The 24526-nt window shown below is 36.7% G+C and overlaps 1 protein-coding gene across 6 annotated transcripts in view; it reads left to right on the top strand.

Moving 5' to 3' along the window:
• The window catches only part of LOC129767789 (RNA binding protein fox-1 homolog 2), a 663095-nt gene that overhangs the window by 613357 nt on the left and 25212 nt on the right, over positions 1–24526 (top strand). For 5 of the 6 annotated variants that reach the window (XM_055768981.1, XM_055768979.1, XM_055768982.1 and 2 more), the window contains 2 exons: positions 4539–4602; positions 21233–21280. In XM_055768981.1, the coding sequence (XP_055624956.1) occupies positions 4539–4602; positions 21233–21280 (112 nt within the window). The remainder of the gene's footprint in view (positions 1–4538; positions 4603–21232; positions 21281–24526) is intronic. The other variant, XM_055768983.1, reaches the window with a different exon arrangement.

Here is a 24526-nt window from a genome sequence, read left to right as displayed (position 1 = left end):
ATCTCAGGTGGAACAACGCTCTTCGAAAATAAAAATTTTGAACGAGAATTATTTTTTTCATATCAAATATGTATTGCATGTAATGAAGTAACATGTTTTTTATTGTAAGTGATTAAAGTATCTTAAATGAAAATTGTGTCTGCTAGTATCTCATATCATAATGATAAGTTTTAGTAAAAGTATTAGGAAATTTATAGAAAAATGATTAGGTAAGGATCTGGTCTGCATTCAAATTGAATCTGCTTTCAGGCTTGTTAATGTTATAAAGTCAATTGCTTCGCATCGCCGCAGATTTTGACATAGTTTTTTGATTGATTATTTTTTTAGTCTTGAAAAAGACCAATTCGAATATGAATTAGTTAATAATTCTGATTAATATCGGTTTGGCATGGTATGGCTGAATTAATATATTTTAAGTATGTATCATAATAAAGTAACAATTCAAAAAATGTATAACATTAAAAGGGGACATGAAAGTGCTAGTGCTATCAAATAATACACTTAGGGTAAGGAGTTTCATGGAAAATGTTTTTAATTTCAATTAAAACTGTTTCAAATGATATGATGAATAAGAAAGTCATTTTTTTTTTTTGACATCTGTCAACAACATCCAATTCAAAATATTAGATATTATATTGGCTAATGAACATTTTTTTTGTGGTTAAAATGAACGAACGAGGAAAGTGGAAATCCACCGAATTTGTTTGAAAACGCCGAAAATTGGTGAAACTTTCATAAGTGTATGTTACCAGAAACAATTTATCGAATATAACCTTTAAAACGACCGGAACATCACAAAAGGCAACACAGAGTTATTTTTCTGATTTGAAAAAAAATGATGACTGTTTGGCTCAAAAATATTTTTTTTATTGGCGAAGCATTCCTGAATTTGGGATAAATGAGCAGCTTGCAATCGCCGTTACTTTGATTAAACCATTTTAAAACCATTCGACCATTTGACTAGCTGCTGAAAATAATCTCTCTGGCGGGACTTAGACAAAATGTCAGAAAATAGAAAATAGGCCCTTTTCAGAAATTATAACTGTAGGTATTCGATTATTTGAGAAAATCGAACGATTAACGACATCTCTAAAATGTAATATAACAGCAAGGTTGACGTGAGACTACCGTTGACTTAGCAATCATTTGTTCGAAATTGCAGCTGAATCAATTCTCAATGAATGGATGAATAGTCATGTCAAAAGATCGATGAAAGTTCTTCTTGAAGGTGTGTGAGTGGGTGAGTATAAGTATGTAATTTTCATACAGGAAAAATACATGAAATTCAATTCATTCGAACTTGTTGGTGATCCTGAAAAGAACCAATGGGGCTGCATGGTTCTGTAGAAGCAGCTGAAGATGGTTGATACATAATTCATTCTTGTTCTCGTAAAAACAATTCTCGAGATCATTTTAGAAATGAGATTGGCCAGGACGAGCCCAATTTTCATAGTATTTTCCTGCTGACGGCATGCATTAACCGCTTAACTATCGAAGCTGTTTTTGAACTGGTGCAAAACACAGTCATGTTCATTTATTCGTGATAAATGTGGGCTTTTTCGTAGAACAAGCAGCGCACAAAATTTCAATTATTTCATAAATTCAATACAAATTCAGGAAATTTCCCTTAGAATTTACCACTATTAACCGTTTGCGGTCGGAATTAATTTCCCTTGAAAAAGATCCTCTTATCTTTCCATGCTGATAATGTTTTGTTTATACCGAGTACCGAAACTTCGTATACATTTGAGAAAAAGTTCATTAGACATTAAAATTCGCTTAGAAAAAATGTAAACTATTACATCGTTGAATAAAGTATTTACTATGATTATTTGCTGCGGTGGCTGAGAGCAGACATACGACCGCAAAGGTTAATGCGAGGATTAGAATAAATGGTGTAAGTTGTCGTCTTACAGTTTTCTCTATCAAAGTATATTGACGCATTGGGACATCATCTTTTTCCATCCTACAAATTATTTCATTTACTCTCTAGGCAATTCATCCAATGCCAGAAAAGAACACAAGATGATCAATTTTTTTCAGCACAGTAATTTATTTTGGAATGACACTCAAAAACGTCAAATGTCAAAATTCAATAATTCAATTACTTTTTGTCCTCGGGGATCGAACAAGTTTAAATGAACTCTTCAGAAAACATCGCAAAACATGCTTCAAATGTGCAATGTTCCGCTCTGAAAAGCCCCAATCACCATGGTATGGATACACAGTGTAGCAAGATTCGTAGTATCCTATCATTTTCCATCCGCTTGAATGCGTTTGATCCGATAACGATATCGATATGTCAGAAATCGGATCACTCCAGAGAATGTTCGAATTTTTCTGGCGCTTCGGGTGAGTAGGACTGTGTGTTGGCGAACGGGAGAGAAGACGCGAACGGGACCCCCTCTCGTAGGGGACGAAAAAGGTGGAAAGCCGCAGATTTAGAACCAATTTTGTTGACGTGAGTGAAAATTTTTTATTCGATTTTCTTCCTCCCCGTCACCGCGTTCCAAAGTTGACGCGAGTTGGGTTGGAAGATTTCGTCGGAAACTTTATCGTCTCGAGCAGAAGAACGTTGGCCTGAGAGCTCATGCCACGAGAAGATAATCGCCGGGAGGAGGCAGCTGGAAACGAAATGAAGGATGTGTTATTTTATTGTTATAGCTTTTCTTTCGCCATCTATTTCTCCACATCGTGTGTGTGTGAGATAGAGAGAGAAAGTAGACATGGAAAAAATATGGATTTTCGAATTCCTCCATCCCCATTCCTCCTTTCCTCCGATCCGTCCTAATGGTGGAAACGTGTGAAATGGGTGACCAGAAATGGTCCATTTGCCTTATTGATGATGGTTCCATTATTATTGTTTCCTCCACACCCATTAACATAAAAATGTCTCTCCTCCTGCTGGGGGAAGCCACTCATGTTTCATCTCGGCCGAAGGTAGGGAAACTGACAAGAAAACATTTTAACGAACTCTCCCCTACCAAAATCGTTCCTTGTCCCGCGTCAAATTTTGATATCTCATCGCCCTGAGCGACCATTTCTCCCAACAAAGGAAACAGCAACTACGACAGTAATAAAACATTCCGATGGACGATAGACGGGCAAGAACTCGAGGGGCAGGGTGGAAAGGTCAATCCGACATCATTATTCCTCTCTGGAGCGCCCCTGAATCCTGCCATTCCGCTAATTTAGATGTCATTTCAGATTGGTTGAGTACTCGTTTCAAGTTGTCTGGAGTGAGCCTCAATGGGGCCCATTGGAGAGTAACTTGATCATCTCATAAATTGATAGTTTGATGGATTTTTTTTTTCTGTGGGAAAGCCGGGAATGTTGGCCGAAACCAGAGATTCGCTGATGGCAGCAAAATGTGATGATTCGAGTGGATCGACTTCCCGACAACGAATGCCTCTGGAATATAGACTTATATAGTCGTTGCTGGACAGGAATCTTTTCCATTTCCTCCCTGGATGTAGCTGACCATTTCCTTTTTGGCTACACAAGTAAATACTCTTAACGATGTTGGAGCACAGCAAAAAGAGTAATAGTTATGGTTTTTTTGTACATATTTGAAAGAACGAAGCAAATGGTAGGAACGAGCAGCAATGCTTTCTTGGAACATGTATGTGATTTACACTGCTTGCAGAAGGTTCAGTTACGTCCGAGCGAATGCCTAGATAAACACACAAGTATAGAATATTCTTGTTCACTGTTTCGTGGGCGTTGGAACCACCCACCACTCACCAGCTCCCGTTAAAATAACCCGCATACAACCCAACTTTTACTATTATAGTACAAATGTGGCTCACCGAAGCTTGTGTTACCTTTTCCACCCCATCTTCACAGCAGGAGGCTGCACACTTAATATTAAAGTTATGCGGTGAAACTTTTGCTTACACAAAATAGTTACAGATTTTTCTCATCTCAGCGGTAACTTTCAGGATCCCCACTGCGAAGAAAATGATTTTTCTTCCTTCCAGGAGAATGCATTTTCAACACCTGGTCATGATGCACTAGGAGAGTGCTGGTATATTTACAGTAGGGAACGTTCTATCAGTATCACAAAGCTCCAAAGTTATTCCAAAGTTAAAAGTACCGTCTTTAGAAGCTTTAACTTTGTTCGTCGAGCATGTCGATTGATATTGACTTCCGCCAAAGGGGTGTGCGCAGCTGACCGCCACGTGCAGCAATGGCAAACTACCGAAGGGCACCTGGTTCAACAAACAACCATTAATCAATCTCACTCCCGGTCTCACTGACGTGATTGAGAGTAGCTCAATCGCCACACAATCAGTCTCGCGTGTGCCACGAATGCAACCGAAGGTCGCAGGGGAAATCAAAATCGACCTTATTCCCGCACTTCATCGAATATTATAGGCCAAATAAATCAGTTCCACTAATAATTTGTTTTTTCTTTTATTTTGTTTCTTCTTCATTCCTGCGCGGGCATACAAAAATGAAACCACAATTATTTATCCATCGCCAACATCATCATCATCGACTACTACTACTCCCTCCGGACCTCGGGTATAATGCAGCGTGTATTTTGATCCCTACCTTGCGGCAGCCGCAGCATCCGCTGACCAGAACTATCGTCTACAGGTGAGTGAAGTCTGATATTTGTTTCCGATTTATATATTCATTTCACATCCAATTATTATATAATACGAAGTACAAACAGGGCGACGAATTATGAAGTACCATCGATGCTGTAGGTTATTGAATCGCGCGGGACAATGTTTGCTTTCATCGAGTTACTGAATGGTAGAAGTTTGCGAATGAAACCATGTCGCGAATTTGCGATTTCATGAGAAATGTATGATTGCAGATTGCACATCGATGTAATCATTTGATTGATTATTCATTGATCTTAATTGAGTTTCTCTGTGCTAGGGCTTTGTATTGGGGAACACTGATCCGATAACTGAATGAACCATAATTGAGGACAAATTAAAATAAATTCCAAGACCCTTCTGGGGATTTCTTTTTTTATTTTATGAAGCCATAAACTAGCTCACGATTTAAATGATAAGGAGTTTCCATGGAGTTGAAAACAACCCATTTTTGCACGTCCAGTTCCATTGTCTATCTTCTTTCTATATATAAATGTACATGGTATATCATGATGTGATGAAGAAGCAAAAAATGCAAATTGAAGAAGAATAAGCAGAATCATTTCTACAAAATAGTGCAAATGTAGCACTGTTATAACTCCGATCGAACGCAGCTTGATACAAAGCCATTGATTGAAATTATGAGAACTAACAAAACAGCAGAAGTAGACCGCGTTGGAGGATATGGGATCATGTCAACTGAGTGGTTTTGGAACTGTCTTAAGAACCGACATCATTTTATTTCAGCCTTTTTGCTGGTTCGTTACTCCAACCAAGGCTTCACTTTCATTCTGAAGGAGGAATGTAGGAGGTGATAAATTCTTCCTTTCCGGTAGATTTGTTGCGGAGGATCTCAATGATGGGAAAGTGTGATATACCTAGCTCATTTTCTGGAGATAACGTAGAAATTCGTCAATTGTTCAAAAGAATATCAAGAACCTGTCAAGTTTGCAGATGATGTATCCCAAGAATTCACACACAAAAATATTGTGGGTAAAACATTTCAAATGAAACATGAAAAAGTTGTTGTTATTAAAACTTTTTCTATAGAATTTCTCTTCTTCCGATGGATGATTTGTTGGTTATTATATGAGCTTTTCACATATTTTTATAAACAAAATTCTCTAAGTTTTATTTAATACATTACGCCAACAACGTACGACAACGATGATATAAAGATTTTAAGTCTCCGTGAACAAAGAAAAAGAATAATAATAATAATAAAAACAACGAGGGGAGATAACGAAAAAAGAATATTTGCGATGTACACTCCACTCTTGCACACCTTGCACACCTCTGTATTGAAGAAGACTGACAATTCGACCCAGTGGAGTTGAACTTTTTTACCCTAGCATAAATAGTGCAATTCCGCTGAGGCAAATTGTCGATCTCCTTCAATACTCAAAGCAGCGAACATAGCCGTTTCCATCATTGCGTCATCATACGGGTTTTGTCATAGATTCTCATTCGGAATACGTGCATTGACATAGAGAAAAAAATTGCGAAATATTCCAAACTAAAACCGAAGTTTTAAAATTTTAAAATAATATCCGAAGTGATGAACAATCGAATTCAATTGAAAAATAATTGCATAGTATCGGCATCGGGATTGGTGGTTTCGTAAATCTGGCCGCGTTTTAGTTTTAAAGAATGTTTTTTCGTGTATTTTGATCGTTTCACTCGAAATAAATTTCAAGTGTTTCGTTCTTGGTGGCATCCCCGATTTTTTTCTGAGATCAATGAAAAATGAGAACTTACGGGAAATCCTTATGGTTAAAGACAGCATTCTAATTCCAACTGTTCTAGCTTGCTTCTAAAAAATTAATATAATTTTCTCTCGAAGCAATTTCCGTTGAAGTTTTCAAATCATTTTTGTATTTTTTTTTTTTATTCAATTACTATCTCAAATATATTTCATAAATTACAACACCCGGCGGCAAGAATTAAAAAAAACTATCTTTTCTAAAGCTACATTCGCCACATCGATCGGAAAGCCTGTTTTTGGAATTTAAGTTTCGAATTCTTCCTCAAACCTAACTATTTTTCAATGAATTCTATGAGATTTGTAACGATAATTCAAAGAATATAATTGTGTTGAATCAGTTATTGCTAAACTGTCAGTACTTTTCATCAATTATTCAATATTTATCCTGATTTTTATCTATATATTCATCTATATATTAAAAATTAGGTTGGGGAAAAAGTAATCCGTTGTTTTCGTGTAAAACTCAAAATATGTTTTAATATGCTTCGGATTGTCCGATTTTGTAAAATAGATGCACCGTTTTGTTGTAAAATTCGTTGCCATTTTAAAGGTATCTTCAGAATGCCTCTCTCACAGAAGTCTTGGTTCTTATTAGAGAAAAACTATAGATTTTTACAAATTTCTCTCGATCCCAATTTCTTATCACTCAGAAAGTTTTACAATGCGAAAAAAGGTAGTAATCGCTTGGTGTTAGGGGCGGACTATATGGTGAATGTATCCAAGTTGTGTGGCCTTGCGTTGTTCTGATGGAACAGAACACCTCCTCTGTTGGCCGATTCTAAATGTTTCTGGTCAATCGTTAGCTTCAAACGGTCCATTTGTTGACTGTACTCTATAAATGGTGCATGATAATGATTTTATGGTATGATAACAAAAAAAAAGTAAGTTATACAGTGCTTCCCATAGGGCCTATTCTATATGACGAGACGAACTATTCGTCTCGTCTCGGCTTTAGTCACTGTCGAGACCAGCAAAACATCCTATTGCACACACGAGTACACGGGTTTCATTGAAATGTTTTATTTGGTAGACTGGAAAGACTTCTGTCACTTTTTCTCGGTATGATCAGTGATGTCAGATGTTAAGACATGTTTTTATTTTGTGAAAAACAACAAACATAGAACAAATATTCCTAAAATGATCAATCGGGACTCTTTTCTCAGTGCCAAAATCTTAAAATCACAACAAAGAGGGATGTGTTTCATATATATTTTTGTTTTATTGATATGTGGTTTCATCACTCAGACGTTTCGTTATTATGGAGTTATTGGTGCCAATGTTTATTCAGCTCGTCAAATATTTATGAAGACAAATTCTAAATCTATATGCATGTAGCGTCACACATTATCATGCTGGGAGTTCCGGTTCGATTCCCGTTCTGCTCAGGCGGATTTTTCGTCAAAGAAATTTCCTCCGGCATGCACTGAGATCACGCGCATATTCTAAAGCTTGCCACTCCTGAATACATACAAGGCGTGTTATTCTGCATAGAAATCTCAACTAAAGCACTGCTTATAAAAAAAATGACGCAGGCAAAAGTTCAACTGGGAACGTTAGTGCCATTCAAGAAGAAGGTCTGTTTCCCTTAACACAATAAAATACTCTATTGTTTTCACATTTATAGCAATAAACTTCAAAACAATAGGTGCGACGAATGAAATTATTGTGAATCATCTATGAATTAAATAATTTTGAAATGTAAATCACTAAAGAAAAACATTGATTTATAAAAATTACTCAAAAATTCAATTTTAAATTATTCTTTTTTGTTCAATATGATTGTGAACATACTTTTCGTGCCGTAAAATATATTCAAAACAGTCACCTGGCATCCCTGGACATCGTTTGGGTTTTTTTGGTACAATCCTAAGCTGACGTTCAGTCTGAGAGAAAGGGATGTCTGCTCCCATACATACAAACATAAGAAAGCCTTTGAAAAAGGTGCTTTTATTTGTTCATTTCACCCTTCAGCACACGAAAAATCATTTTTTCTGCCGAAATGTTTTCTACCACCGCTAGTTCGGGTGTATGTTGTTTATACAATTCTAGTTTAGCCGTGAAACGATTTCTGAAGATAAAAGCGTAACAAAGGAATACTTGAAAGACTTTGGATCAACAAGGCAAACAAGTACTAGACAACGAGAAAGATTCTGAGATTTTGGAATAAATTTTGATCTGCCAGATAACCTTCGTATATTCAAAACTTTAAAACTGAAATTAAAAGTTTTAATTAACCAATTTAAACATGATTTTTTTATTTCGCTACTCTGGTAGCTTTGTTATTGCTTAGTAATGGCCAGACTGATCAGTATCAGCGGCTTGAATATCAAGCGTAATCTTTCATTCCTTACTTTCAACTAGTTTGAAAACTTTTATCAATTGAAATTTAACATTAACTTCTACCGTCTCCATTTATAGTTTCCTTCCATTATTGTTCTAAAAATAATGGAATGCCACCGTCAACGAGATGCCATTTAATTATTTTTCCACATGACCGTTGTGATCAGTTTTTCGTAATCATTAACGAATTGATGTTTGTTGTTAACCATTAAATTTTATCATACGCAGTAAACTAATCTTATGTTTGCATATCAGCAGCTAATAAAAAAAAGCACAACTGCGTTTGAAAAGCAAAAAATCCGCAGGTAGCTATAGACTATCCATAGGGCAAGTCCACGTCAAATGAGCCGGCCGCTGTTTCCCACCCTCGATTTTTTGGAAACATTATTCGTATGGTCTAAAATCACAATTTTCATTATCAAATAAGCAATTTTGATAACGACTGATTTTTTAAAGTGTATATCTATAATCATGGCTCCTTTTTAAAAAAAATCATTACCCAAAATCCAAATGTCTAAATCGAATATGATGTATAGAAAAGTTGTTGAAAAAATCATTCAACTATTGAAAAAAAATTGTCTATGGTGAGGGGATATAACGGGTGTTAAATAAAAAATGAGATTTTAATCAATATAAAAAAAAATTTTTTTTTTCATCGATTTCAGTATTTTTTATTAATAACATTGTATTTTCTTCAAAAAAAATGTCAGTGAATATTTGAGTAAGGGCCGTGGTCTGCTGTTCGACGCAACTATGTGACGATGCTCTCACAAGAACGTTGTACGGCACTTACGTCCATTTTCCGGATACAATTCAGTTGCTTCGTGTCCTTGGCCCTCCAATTGTTTTTATACACTAGGGTACTGAGCGAGCCAAAGAAATCCTCTATTGGGCGGCACTGGGGCAAGTTTGTTGGGTTACGATCTTTCGACATTAACGGTATCTTTTTCTCCTCAAGATACGCCAGCGTCTTCTTGGCGTAATGGGAAGACGCCTTGTCCGGCCAGAAGACGTACTTCCCATCCGCGTGATGCTCGTTCAGGAACGGCAGCAGGATTTTATCGAGGCACTCTTCTCGATAGATTTGTTGGTTGATTGCCAGACCGCTCGGCTTAAACCAAGGCTTTGAAAGGCCCCGGTCGGAAATGGCGATGTACAACATAACCTTTTTTTCAAAATTGTGCTTGAACTTGTATTTCACTTCAGGCGGTGTGGATGACTTGTCGCTGGAGTAGTAATTATCAATTCCTGAAATATGCGTTTTGGACAGCGGAAAATAGTTTTCGTCGTCCATAAAGACGTCCCGCGGTATTTTTTGGTCATCCACCGATACTGTGATTTAACTGTCTCAATCTGCTCCTCCGTGTACTCCGGCGACCTCGTCTTCTTCCTGCAGACGATTCCTTCCATCTTGAGGGTCCGATGGATCGATACGTGGGAGCAGCCATATTTCCGACCGGTGTCACGTAGGCTGGTTGCGTCCTTGTTGTCAAACAGCTTCTTTAACGATGTCTTCCTCTGCTTCGTCATTATCGTCACCGGACGACCACTTCCGACCTTCCGCTTTACGTTCAGGGAACCCAGGATACGATATACCATACTGACAGGTACATTTTCTTCCTTAAAATGTGCCACCGTGAACATTTTTCCTTGCTGGAAATGCGTTTCGTAGAACCGTACAATGCGTTCGCGGAGCACGTGCTGTTTCGACGCCATCTTTGCTTTGACTAAATTCAAACTAGCAAAACTAAACACGCCTACTGTTTGTAGGGAGCCCAAAGAGCAATTTTCTTGGAGAAAGAAAATTTTACGCTCTTTATTTGAGTTACTGAAAGGTATTGAAAAAATTCTCATTTTTTATTTAACACCCGTTAGATAATTTTCACGTGGACACATTACATAAATATTTTTTTAAATACATTATGTCTGATATGTATGTGGCGACTCACCCGTCTCAAAACAAAGAAAAAACTCTTCATCATCTTGGGTTTTCACCCGAAGAAAGTCATGCTCTGTGTCTGATGGTATTGGAACGGAATTCTGTGTTATGAGATTCTCCGCAACTGGACGAATTTAGGGGAGGGATCCGTTCAGTGTTAGTCAATATGATAGGCCTCGTGTTACACCAGAGTCATGGCAGACCTTATGTCTCTTTGACAACTCGGCAAACAATTGTGGAGTTTGGCTATGTGTGCTATTTCACCCATTGTACTCAGATTATCACTTATTCAGACCACTGCCAAACTCACTGAAGCGCAGCAATTGCGTCTCATTGGATAGCATAAAATCACAATGACAGTGTTTTGAATATTGTGTAATAAACCGGTATAAATTATGCTTCTAAGTTCTTCCTTAATATCGTAATGGCAAACTCCATATATATATATATATATATATATATTCCGAGAAGTTGTACAGAAAGATTATTAGTAGATGAATCTATACAATCACTAAGCTTATTCTTCTTAAATGGCACTAACGTTCCTAGAGGGACCTTGCCGTCTCAACGTACACGATGGAGCTTGAGCTTGGGTAAACTGTACAATTCGTAGTTGCTCTCCGTGATTGACCTAAACCAACCAAATTGCACAAAGAACACACAGAATGACGCTTGGGACTAGCAAATCATTCTCGTTGTGCAATTTTCGGCGATTCGAGCTTTAAATGGTCAATAACGACGCCGGCCACGTCCTTACAGTCACCAGAGGAAGAAAGGAATGTTAGTATGATATTCGCCGCCCGAAGGCCAGATGGGTCGCCTCTATAGCGTGGTTCCCTAGCGTTTATCATGGAAGGGATAGTTGTTAGTGGGAATGGTTAAGAAAAATCAGGATTCACTGCGGTAGGTGATGTGATTATCTAAGCGCGAACTCTTGACCACTCGATGAAATGGAATTCCGAAAATCATCGATTAAATTTGATTCATCTAACGCGCGCACTCACTATATAATTCCAATCGCGACAAAGGAGAGCCATTCTTGGGCAATCTGGGAAGGTCCGAGAGGACTTCTCTAAAATGAATCGGAGCAACGATATCTTATTCAACGTGTGTACCCCTCGTATAACTCCAATCACGGCGAAAAAAGTCTATCTTTAGGCAACCTGAGAAGGTCACAGAGAGAACTCTCCTAAAATTTTCACCCAAAGACAGCCCTCCGCTCCCTCGACCAGACACATGCAAAGAGCACGCGCGCTAAGCAACAGGAAAACCATCGCCCCTACTTATCCAAGACGAGCTCCCTCAGCGACCCCCCCCCCAGGCCACCCCGAAGACAACCACCCGTCGTCACAATTGGATTAGTTAAAGTTAATAATATATTCAAGAATTAAATGATTAATTTATCAAAGTATTAAAGAAAGGAAGCATTAAAAATTTAAAGAATTAAAGAATCACGACGGACATTACAATGACGTCACATATCTACACACAAACTACCTGTTCATAATCGAGAGGGCACTGCCTTCATTCGTCTCACTTATCTCGAATTCATTAAAAATTAATATGTCTATACGAAATTACAAGAAAACTAATAAAGCCTCGTCATATTTTTCACCTATCTTTCTTATTGCATTTTTTAATGTTGGCATAAAAGAAGAAGAAGAGAATAGAAAACAATCCTCTGGAGAGAATCGAGTACAAATAAAAATGTGAGAGATTATCAACTTAGCTTCCTTTTTTTGTTCCACTTGCGTAGCGCGTTCTCTCCCGGTGCTCGCTTACAAAACTGTGTAACACACACTCACATACATAGATATGCGTCCCGGGTCGCGAAATAACGTTGAATGGGCACTTTTCTTCCTTTTCTGTTTTGCTGCAAGCACTTCGAGAGTTTTTCATGCCGACTGCAGGCACAGGACAGAATCTCATTCAAAAACAAAACTAGGGAAGGCACTTCAAACATAATGATGAAATACCACACAATTGTTTTATGTGATTAACACTGGATGTATAATATATTTTTCAACACACAGCATATAAAAATAAGACTTTCTTTTTTCTCTACTGCTATTAGAATCTTTAATTGAAGATAACGGCGAACAAATCCTAAATGTAAGCACCGGTCGAAAAGAGAAACGTCACATCGCGATACCGTGGCGCAGCGACCAAAAGGACCAAAAGCATTATGCGACGATTAGAAGCACACTGAGAGCGAGAGCACCAAGAGCACCATGATCGGAGAGAAGGCGAGCTTAAAAAAGATGGCTTCATCCGATTTGATGAGTCACATCAATGTATTTCATCACAAATTCACGACCACTTCAATTAATTCAACCAAATTCCACTGGTTTTCAATTTAGCTGAATAGATAGAACATTTTCATTAGTTTCGCGAATTATAAAAAACTCAAACCACAGAAAATTCAAGCACCAAAAGGGAACAACACGGAGCGAAAAAGAACGCGTCCACTCCAGTGCGCTGCTCAACCCGCACTCCTCTGTAGATTATACACGATGGAATGCAAAAAGCACACAACAAAAACTCCCCAAACAATCACTACTAAAGCTACTGCCAGGTTAATGTATTGACAAGGTTACTATCCAGCCTAATTTTGTGTTCTGTAAAAGCGGGGGTGTATGATTGTTGCTTAGACGTTATGTATCCGAGTCGAGTAATACGGGAAATACTTCGCAACACCAAAATAATTTTAATGGGAAGAAAAATCTGCGAATGCATCAAATACACTCTGTCCAACTTCTATAAGACCAGGTGATAATCTTGCTTCTTTGTGTCATTGTAAACAAACAACGCTTCAATTTATATTCTAGTGTACCTGTATTGGTAGCTATCATACACTGCATGATTGCTGCACTGCATCATATGTGTGTGTGCAAACATTGAACGTAAACAAATGTTTCTGTATTTTTCAAGTGTCAAGTTTCTATAAGACCAGTTACGTTTTCCGTTGTTTTTAGTTAGTTTGATTAATAAATCTTGAAAGTGCCGTAAGGAAAAGTGCTCACGGATAGAGAAAAAGGACGAATCGCTGCATTTTACCAAGAAAATGTTGGAATTAGAGAAATTGCTCGTCAGATTGGACGATCTCATCAAGTAGCTCTTAATTATTTGACGAATCCTCGAGGGTACGGTAAAAAGAAAAGAGCTCCACGTAAATCGAAGCTCCCTGATCGGAAAAATCGGGAAATAGTTAGAACAGGGGTGACATTGCGCATTTCGAAACGTGTGATTTTCGTTCGTTTCGACCACTTCGACTTAGTTTTGTTTACGAACCCAAAAATTTTACATTTCTCTACGAGACAAATTTTACTCTAAATCTAGTACACTGAAAATATTAACTTGAAAGAGATACATAATACTAAAATCAATTCGATTTGAGTACGAATTTTCTCGAAACGAGTAACTCGTTTCGAATTGCGCTATGCCACCCCAGTTTCGAATACTTCAAAATCGCTCATGCGAATAAAGCAATCTTTGAATCTAAATGTTTCACGTGAGACAATTCGTCAAATTTTGGTAAAAAGTACTTACATTAAGGGGTGCTAAAAAGATTAAAGCTCTCAATCTTACACCATCTCACATCAAAAGATGTCTGAGTTTTGCCTAAGCTCATATGAATTAACAGTGGAACATGGTATGTCATGACAAAGAACGTTTTCAAAAGAATACATTTTGTTACATAGCATAACGAAAAGTTCTATTATTTTTTTACTCTTAACTTTGCTAGGTCATTGACGGAAAAAAGTTCAATGTGGAGGGCCCTGATGGTTCCAACGGGTACTGGCGTGATTTACGGAAGGAGGAACATTTTTTTTTACAACCAGGAACTTTGGTGGAGGCTCGTGCATGATTTGGGTGGGTTTCTGTATAACAGGAAAGCTCAGGATAGCTTCACATCATTCAAGGATTACACACATGTTCTGGAATCCTCTCTCCTACCGTTTTTGCGTGGATATAGTCAAAAAATATTCACATTCCAGCAAAATAATGCTCCCATTCATACCAGCAAGAAAACTAAGCAATGGATTAAGGCCCAAAAACTTAATGTTTTGGACTGTCTGGTTCGCTCTCTAGACTTGAATCCTGTTGAAAGTCTTAGGGGGATCCTTGTACGCAGAATTTACACTGAAGCAAAGCGGCACGCCACGATTGAAGAGCTCAAGGTCACAATTTTGGAAAAATGGAAAAACATCGAGAAATCCGTTCAGAAAAATTTGGTAAATACTATACCAACACGAATTTTCCAGGTTATCAGCCCAAAATGGCAAGGTTGCAAATTATTGACATGCAAATCAGGTAATAGTTTTGAATTTTTCATCGATAATACATATGAATTTTGAAATATATAGAAACTTGACAGCTGAAATTGTTGTGTTTATGCACAATAAATAAACAAACATTTCTTTTAAACGAAATTGACGTTCAATATACTTTATTCTAAGCATTCTACAAAGTTTGAATGTATCTTGTTGAAATTCTAATTGTTTGTGTTGCAACGAAATATAATCTGGGTGGTTTATAGAAGTTGGGCAGAGTGTATGGTAACGTAATTCTAGGTCAATTATGCCCTAATGATTCGGATACAACCTTTCAACTTTCTTGTTTTATTTTTTCAATAAACAGAAAACGAAAGACAGAAACAAAATTCAATTGAAGTTCACATGCAATTCAATTATTTTCTTGTTTTTTTCCGAAAAACAAAAAATGTCCACGTGGTCAAAGGGGGTATGACAAAGTTCCACGCTTGTCCACGAAGGGGGGTGAAATTATGCTTTTTTCTGTCGTTGTAATGTTTAGCAGTAGTAATCATTTTCTATTAATGAACAAACATGTTTCTCATTATATAAAATAGTTAATACCTCGATAACGACTAATCCTAAGATAAAAGGTTATATACACATGTAAAATTGCATGTAGATTCCATTTTTATAACGCTGGTTATTTTCATATCAAATTGTTACTATTTCATAACGTATCGAAATTTTAAAAATTTAGAAAAAAAATATTTGTGTATTTTGGTAAATCCGACATGACACCACTATACGTCAAATTTTGTTAAATTGAAAGGGCTTTCTAATGGAAATATTCATAAAAATATTGAAAGGTAGATGTTTTGAGCTATGAACCTTTTTAGTATTAAATTAAACTTTTGATTAACCCCTACCCTTGTTATTTATTACGTCACACATCAAGTGATTTCACTACTCTGCTGAGTGTTCTAGCGCCCTATGTTATGCAAGTACACCACGAGTGAGACTCGATGTTGAACGGGAAAGGGTTGAGGGGGGAACCCGGTCTGGCATGTGAAAATGAATTATCTAAGGCGTTACATATCGGTTTTTTTATATATTTTTTTTCAATTTTTCATGAGCTTCTAAACAACGATTTTTCATGAAAAATAATTCATTTTTAACAAAAATTATAAAAGTTTAAAAAAAAATTGGCATTTTTTGGAATTTTTAATGTAACGCTTTAAGTATTGCCCTAAAGTAGGTAACTACCACCTTTTGTAAAATGTTTAAAACAATCGGAGAGGATAAGGTTGACATCGGTTGTTTTTCGGCTGATTTGCTCCATTTAGTTTACCAACATCAGTTTATATGTAACATGTAAAGTTAATCAATTGTTCATTGGCTATTTGGGTATAGAAAAGATTATTATCTTAAAGTATCTTCAGTCATTCCATTGTCAAACCGATATAGTGGTTCTAAGATTTTGGTGAAAATATGTCATTTTGTGCCTTATCGCAAAATATTAAATCCATTTTTTTGTCATTAGAGTTCCCATTTCCATTTTGGGGTGGTTCGAAAAATCCCTTTTTCCAAAAATGAACTTTCAAAAAAAATATCATAATTTTTGGACAACTGGACCGATTCAGATGATCGAAACCTCGAATTGACGCCAATAAGTTTCTAATATCACGCTTGGGTTTTTTGTCGTATAGATTTAGTCAACTCGCATAGGAATATTGAACGAAAACTGAAAACATGTTAATTTTGAAAAATCATTCAAAAACGACAAAAAAGAGAACTCCAAGCCTGGTGTTTGCCCGCAATTAATGTTTCTATTTTTCCATCAGAAAGTGTACGCAACGACTGGAAAATCAAGTTATAAGTTGTAGAAGAGAAATTGTCGCATAATAAGCATTTTATTCGCCCTTTCGATTGTTGTGGATATTTTTCTATTATCTTTATTGAATTGCCTTGTCTAAACCCGTAAACACTTGTCATTATTGACTCGCCTATCGATGAAGTTATTATACCTCCAATCAAAAGGCCATTATATCCTTGTTTATGGTATGTTCGACGCCTGTGCTACGTCCACCTCACCGAACATTAAACGCTAGGGAAGTCGCCTCCCCCTATCACACCAGTCGAGACGAGAAGTAGGTGGCACAAGGTGTATCCGATTGCCAACGTGTCACAATCTCATCGCACACCGCCACAATTTAACGAACCTTTAGCTTTATGGCACTATGCTCGTATTTCACCGCACATTACACGGGTGCTGGTAGCGAGTGATAAAAAAGAAGTGTGACACCTGAGGCACCTGGGAATTGTCTAAAAAGAAGAACAGGAAGCCAAACAAAGATGATTGTAGTTCGCCTTGACACCTACGGGGGGGCAGGTGGTTAATCAAATCAAATACGAAGCAACCACCCATCCGTTTCAATTTGCGTGGCCCATCGGTTAGTGGGTAATAAATCTACATGTATGTAGAATTGTGTTACCCCCGTTTTAAAATGTTCACCAGTGACTCCCTTCCTTACCCCCGGAAGGGTGCATATTTCATTAGTGACTTCCACGAATCGTAATTTTAAAAACTAGCCGTTGATGCAGTCAACCGTAACACAAATCAATCAAATTAAACTCCGTGGATGCAATCGAGCGTTAATCGGTGGTCGCGGTCACTTGTTTTGGTTAGGATTTTTCCGTTTAGTTCTTCCGCCTGAATGAAATGTGCAGAATTCATCATGCACTAAATCTGGTTACACTAAATTGTTCCAGGAATTCCGGTTCGAATTTCATTCGGCTAAAACTCGTGAGAACGTTTAGATTCTGCATTTCCAGGAATGCGTCTTCCTGAGACCCAAATTCAATGCGCTCCTCTGATGAATGATGAAAACGATGGGTTGCATTACCACAATTTCATTCCTCGATGTTCAGAGTGGGGCTTACGGTAAAAGGATTTATCACTGGATGCATGCAGAAGGCAAAAGTCAAAAAGTTCCGAAAATTTATGAATATTCCATCTTTATGCAAACCCAGCACAAATTATGATTTATATTCCGGAGTGGGTCAAAATTGTCGGAACCGAAGGATGGTCAAACTCCCGTGGTCATTCCTGGTAGATACCAATCACGTTGTTTGCATCGAATGAAAGAATTATTACGCTTCATCCAACGGTGAAGGTTGGACGACTCTGATGATGATTGATGACGGCAGTCGACCCGTAGCCTTTTTGACTTCCCAAAAACAACGATGTTACATATTTTCATGACGATAGAAAAACTTAAGAGTCATTGAACTAGAAATGTAGTGGATGAGAATCATTATTCGATTGCTTACCCAAGATTTCGTATTAACAGTTTACGGATCTACATTGTGCTTTTTGCGAGAAAAAAGGTGTTGATTGGCGTGTGTTGGTCCTGCTGTATTAGTCTGGAATGAAAAATTAGAAATGTGAGTGTGTTTATTTATGTTATATATTCTATAGATCAGGGTTTCTCAAAGTGGTCGATATCGTCCCCTTGGAGTCGATTTCGGTTTCCAAGGGGTCGACACAAACGAGAATTGATTTTGGGGGTCGACGAGGTCTAAAAATTAGCCCTTATTAATTAACGCAAGTTCTTATTTGAAACTTTCTTGATACTGTATAAGTTGTATTACGTGAAGCAACTTGCTATAATAATGACTAATATTTTAGTAGAACGAATGGAGTCATGATCAAATTCAAGTCCAAAAAAACATAACAACCTTGCATTTAGGTTGCAAGTTTTTTTGCGATTTGCAATTCGTTAGACCTTGAATAATAATACACTCATCGACTAATTTAATTCAAGAAATTACAACGTGATTACACAACTGAATAATGTGAACTAAAATGAAGTGATTGAAAAATAATTCAAGAGATAATTAGTTACGCATAGCGTAACTATTACTTCAGGATACTTGATCGGTGTTAAGTCAGACCGGTCCATGTGACATTTTCATGATTTCGAGAAAATTTAAGCTTAGTGATGAAAGGGATTTTCATTGATCATTCAAAATAATTTAAATCCGTTATTCCTACTGTGCGCTTGATTTTTCAAATCTGATAAATGTTGTATGTAGCTTACAACATGCTTAAACTAATGCAAACAATAACTCGAAATTTTTAATTTTGCGTCTTGGTCCCCTCTGACTCAACACCGACCACTTGCCACCGAAAATTATGAATGTTCGTTTTTTTTTTGTTTTCGTTTTCTACGCTGATTGGTGCATAATGCACATTTTCAATACAATAGAGACTATATCCAAGTTTATCAATGAGTAGACTCGTGAACATACCTAAAACATTTAATACTCACACTCACAAAAATGCGTAGTAAAAAAAACTACAATATAATTGGTACGTACTTGAGCTCTGTTGTTAGGGTATGTTCGATATATTAAAGATGAACAAAAAAATCGTTCGAACGCGGAGGTTTAATGCCTTAACTCACCAATATTAAATCGGATATAGATAGATTGGTAGAAAGTCACCAGGTTCATTCATCACATTAATTTGATGCAAGGTGTGGGTACTTTTGTACTCGCATACATTCTGTACCCGCATGCATCTTTACACTCGGGGATATAGGCAGATTTCAAAAGCGGTATGAACACAATGCTTTGGCTCGGTTATTCGAAGATATCCCTTGATGTCTTCAGCTCACTGAGCTTGTACGTATACCGTTTGGCAAAATATTGATAACAGTTTGCTGCGATAACGGCGATAACGTCGATTGAACAATATGCGTTCGACTTACATGTCAAAATTTAAACTGAGTGCCTGAAGCTCAATAAATCAAGCAAGTTTGTGGTTCAAGAAGTACGTACACTTGGGAGATGCAATAAATTGAGAGGGAAATGTAAAATACGTTGATCGTTCAGCCATTCTGGCGTTCTCATATTTTGAAAGTCCACCTAAAATAAATTAAATGAACAGGGCATCATGGCATACAACTTGCAACGAAGAGCGTAATCTATCACAATGCATGAATTGACCTAAAGTGGGATTTGTTCGCATTTAAATTCGGAAATTGTTTTATTCAATCACTGGTTTAATCAATAATTTAATCAATACACTCAAATGACTACTAAGACAACGGTAGTCCTACGTCAACCTTGCGATTGTATTTTAGGTATAATCCACCCATAGTTTTTGACGTAGTATTACGTCTTTCGGGAACATATTTTTATCTTTACTTTGCGATTTTAAAGTTAGTTTCAAAAATTAATTGACTACTTTAGTATTTGTAAGTAATTTGTATTAAAATTTATTAATTTATATATTTATTTTGTTGAATTTTAATGAAAAAAAGTTTTCTCATTTCATCAACTGCAAAGTTCTTAAATTGTCAAGTATTATGTATGAATAAGAAAAAAAAAACTAGAGATTTTTAAAGAATTTGGCTATGGAGGTCTATGGTATCACTTCATTCTGGAAAAGGGGTCTATTGTCCAAAACAGTTTGAGAACCCCTGCTATAGATGAACTTAAAATGAATGGAATTTAAAAAACACACAGGTTGAAATAATTTATAACGAAATCAAAACCAAAATTTTAATCGGGATGCAATTCGTTGAAAGCGAACTTCACTGTTTATCAAATCTCCATGCGTAAAACAGTATGTATAGCTGCATTTCATGGATACATATTCACACTATATGTTGTTATCTACCTCATAAATTTCATTCGGTGGAAACAGGAAACCGCTCGCCAATTTCCAGTTGAATTCGAAAATCGTGTTCACAATCGTGCGAATTCAACGCAGCTGAAATTATAATTTTTCATTAACCCAGCTCTGGCATTAAATAATTAATAGCTGCCTTCCTGGAAAGTTTCCTCCCGAAAAAGGATAACTTCGAATAATGTCCCAACAATTTCAAACAAGCGAAGCCACAGTACTCACCGAAACTGTGAGTAATTACTGTGATAGCAGCGGTTCCGATAATTTATTAATTAATACTGACGAATCTCTCTGGGTGGAGGAGGCGCGGATTTGCTTTTTTTTTCTTTCATTTTATCCGCTGATTATCTGTCTTTATCGTTGTCCGAACAGCGTGATGACTACGCATTTGCTTCACCGCGGAAACAGCCTCCCTTCCCTCAATCCATCGCAATCCGCCGTGGGCGCCATTAAGCAATCTTCGAGAAAGCTTTCGGTCGTGCGAGGGGGTAAAGGGGGTAAATATTTGACCCCCTTTTTTGCGTTTGCTCCTTTTTCAGCCCCTTCACTTTGAACTGTGTGCTTTCCTTGGTTTTCAGAATACACAATTTATATTCACTCGAACCATTTTTGTTAATCTTGCAGGCGGCTAAACCCGTGACAGAAGTACCAGCTCAACCGACTATTTTGAACGTGAGTAATTGCCCAATGATTTTCGAACTTGTTTATCGCTATTCGATTCGACTTTTTTCAGAGAAATTTAATTGATTCGCTCAGAATATTGGGCATTAGGTATATTGATTAAAGGACCTACAATTCATTATCCCCCCCCCCCCCTTTTAAAACCACACCTCCTTATTTGCAAAAAACTCAGACAGCCATTTTTCGCAAGCCTCTTTTGAGGCCAACTTAGTATCACCAAGAGCGTTTTGCATGGACCGGAAGAGATGATAATCACTTGGAGCCGGTCCGGAATATACGGTGGGTGCAATAGTACATCCCATTCGAGCTCCCATAGCTTCTGGCGGGTCGTCAAAGACGTGTGAAGCCGAGCGTTGTCCTGGTGGAAAACAACGCCACTCCTATTGATCATTTCTGGCCGCTTCTGGTCAATCGCCTGCTTCAAACGGTCAATCTGCTCACAGTAGAGAACCGAGTTGAGGGTCTGGCCATAGTTGAGCAGCTCATAGTGGATGATTCCCTTCCAATCCCACCAAACACACAGCAATCCGGGCTTGGCGATGGTTTGGGCCGGCTCACCGCGCTTCGACCACGACTTTTTTCGCTTTAGGTTGTCGTACGTGATTCACTATTCATCACCAGTCACCATCTTCTTTAAAAATGGGTCGAGTTCGTTCCGTTTCAGCAGTGCATCGCAGGCGTTGATTCGGTCTAAAATATTTTTTTTGCGTCAACTCGTGTGGCACCCATACATCCAGCTTTTTTTGGAATCCAATTTTCTGCAAATGATTCCAAACGGTTTTATGGTCTATACCCAGTTCCTGGCCAATCGAGCGAGTGCTCACATGTCGGTCTACTTAGATGATTTCAACGATTTTATCGGTTTCCACGACGATTGGCCTACCAGTACGGGGTGTATATTCGACAGTCACTACACCAGAACTAAATCGATCGACGAACGCTGTGCTGTGCGAATCGTTACAGTATCGGGTCCATAGACTACACGATTTTTTTCGGCGAATTTCTTGCTTGGTGGACTCCATCTTTGACGCGCTATAACTTGAGACTGAAAAGGACAATCACAGCACTGTCAAAACGACACTTGTAGCACAGATTGTCGTCTTTAAATAGCCGTATAGTATGACCCGATGCGAAAAGTACAACACAAGATATGTTTAAGTGTTGCCGTATATTGACAATATACGACATTTCTTTTCCTCCAACCCAATATCTATTACAGACGAATTTCATGCCAACTCGTCTTAGGTATTGGCAGCACCATCTGAGATAGTAGTGAAACGTTGTGGGTGTAAAGACATGGGTCATTTAAGCAACTTTTTTTTTGCTATCCTTGAAATATTCGAAAAACAATTAGACTACTTTTTGGAGAAAGCCAAATTTTTTTTCTTAATTTTTTACAAAAATTTATAACTTAAAACTATGATACCTACAAAATTCTTGTCAAAGGGTGAAATGTAGGAAATTGTTTAAATTTTTACAAAAAATACCAAACATTTTTTGGAAAAAAATTTCACTGACAAAAAAGTTATTTTAAAAATTAAAATTCATTTTTCTCAAAAACGTATTTTTTTTAACTTCCCAAAAATATATATATGAATAGCCCTTACAATTTCCAACAAGTCCATACATTGGTAGTTGGGCACTCTTACAGGGAAAAAGTTTTTCGAACAATAACTTTTTCATGTTTTTTTGAAAAAAATACAACTTATCCTAATTTTGTTTAAAGTCAAGATAGCGATATAGTCTATTCGACAAAGTTTTAGACCTTGTTAAAATATAAACTTTTGTCGAAGACATCAACTTTTTATCTTTTATAGTTTTTGGAATATAAGTCATTTTTGTATGAAGACTCCTAAAAAAAACAATGTTTTGCTCGTAACATTTTTGTGTGTAATTTCTCACGTTTGACATGTTCTTGACATGTTTCTAAATGGAGAAAAGTGAGCAGAGCATGTAAATTGCGAAAATTTATACATAGAAATGTTACGAATTAAACTTTAATAGTATTTTTTCAAAGAGAAAAAGAAAAAGTTGTTGTTCGAAAAACATTTTCCATGTGAATGTGCCCATCGTCCGATATATGGAAAACATGTTGAAAATTTTAAGGGCCATTTGTATCTATTTTTGTCAGAATTTTAAAAGCATATGTTTTCAAGAAAAAATGAATTTTAATCTTTAAAATCTTTTTTTCAATAAATTTTTTTTCCAAAAAATTATTTGATAATTTTTAATGAAAACTAAGTAATTTTCTACATTTCATTCTCTGATCAATTTTTTGTAGATCTTATAGTTTTAAAATTAATATTTTTCGAAAAAATATTGAAAAAACTCAAAATTAAAAAAAAGTCAAAGAATGGAATGTAGGAAATTATTTTTTTGGTTTTCATTAAAATTTATCAAAGAATTTTTTGGAAAAAAAATTCATTGAACACAAAAATATTTTGAAAATTAAATTTCATTTTTCTCGAAAACATATGCTTTTAAAATTCTGAAAAAATAAATATAAATAGCCCTAAAATTTCCAACAAGTTTTCCATACATCGGATAATGGGCACATTTGCATGGAAAAAGTTTTTCGAACAATAACTTTTTCATTTCTTTTCTTAGAAAGAATTCTATTAATGTTTAATTCGTAATATTTTTATGTGTAAAATAGCTGACCCGGCAAACTTCGTTATTTTTCATTATCACATCCACGTTTTCTTACTAAGCGCTGTTCATGGGTCCAATCGCAGAATTATACATTGATTGATCTTCTAATCTACCCTTTAAAATTACCCTTTACTATAAAATTCCTAGTACTTCTACCAAAACTCGACATTATAATATCAGATTATTTTCAGACACAATTCTCGTTCAAGATTTTTCAACCACTTGCAAATAACATGTTTCTCCGTTACATTACACGCCAAATTTGGTTTTATTTGCTTGATTTATTCTCGAGTAATGCAGAAATTTGTGTTTCATTTGTATGGCAGAACCAGACCCCCCCCCCCTTCTTCTGAAGAGACGGGACAGGAGTATCTAACCACCATAGATTCATTTATTACACCCTAAAACCTCCACATACCAAATTTCATTTCATTTACTCGATTAATTCTCGAGTAATGCAGAAATTTGTGTTTCATTTGTATGGCAGGCCCCCCTTAGAGAGGGGGGTGGAGAGTCTCACTACCGTAAAAACATTTATTGCACCCTATAACCTCCACATGCCAAATGAATAAGATTTGTACGATT

The sequence above is a fragment of the Toxorhynchites rutilus genome, chromosome 2 (genome assembly GCF_029784135.1).
Source record: "Toxorhynchites rutilus septentrionalis strain SRP chromosome 2, ASM2978413v1, whole genome shotgun sequence".
Taxonomy (NCBI): Eukaryota; Metazoa; Arthropoda; class Insecta; order Diptera; family Culicidae; genus Toxorhynchites; species Toxorhynchites rutilus.
This window is presented reverse-complemented; position numbering and strand designations above follow the sequence as displayed.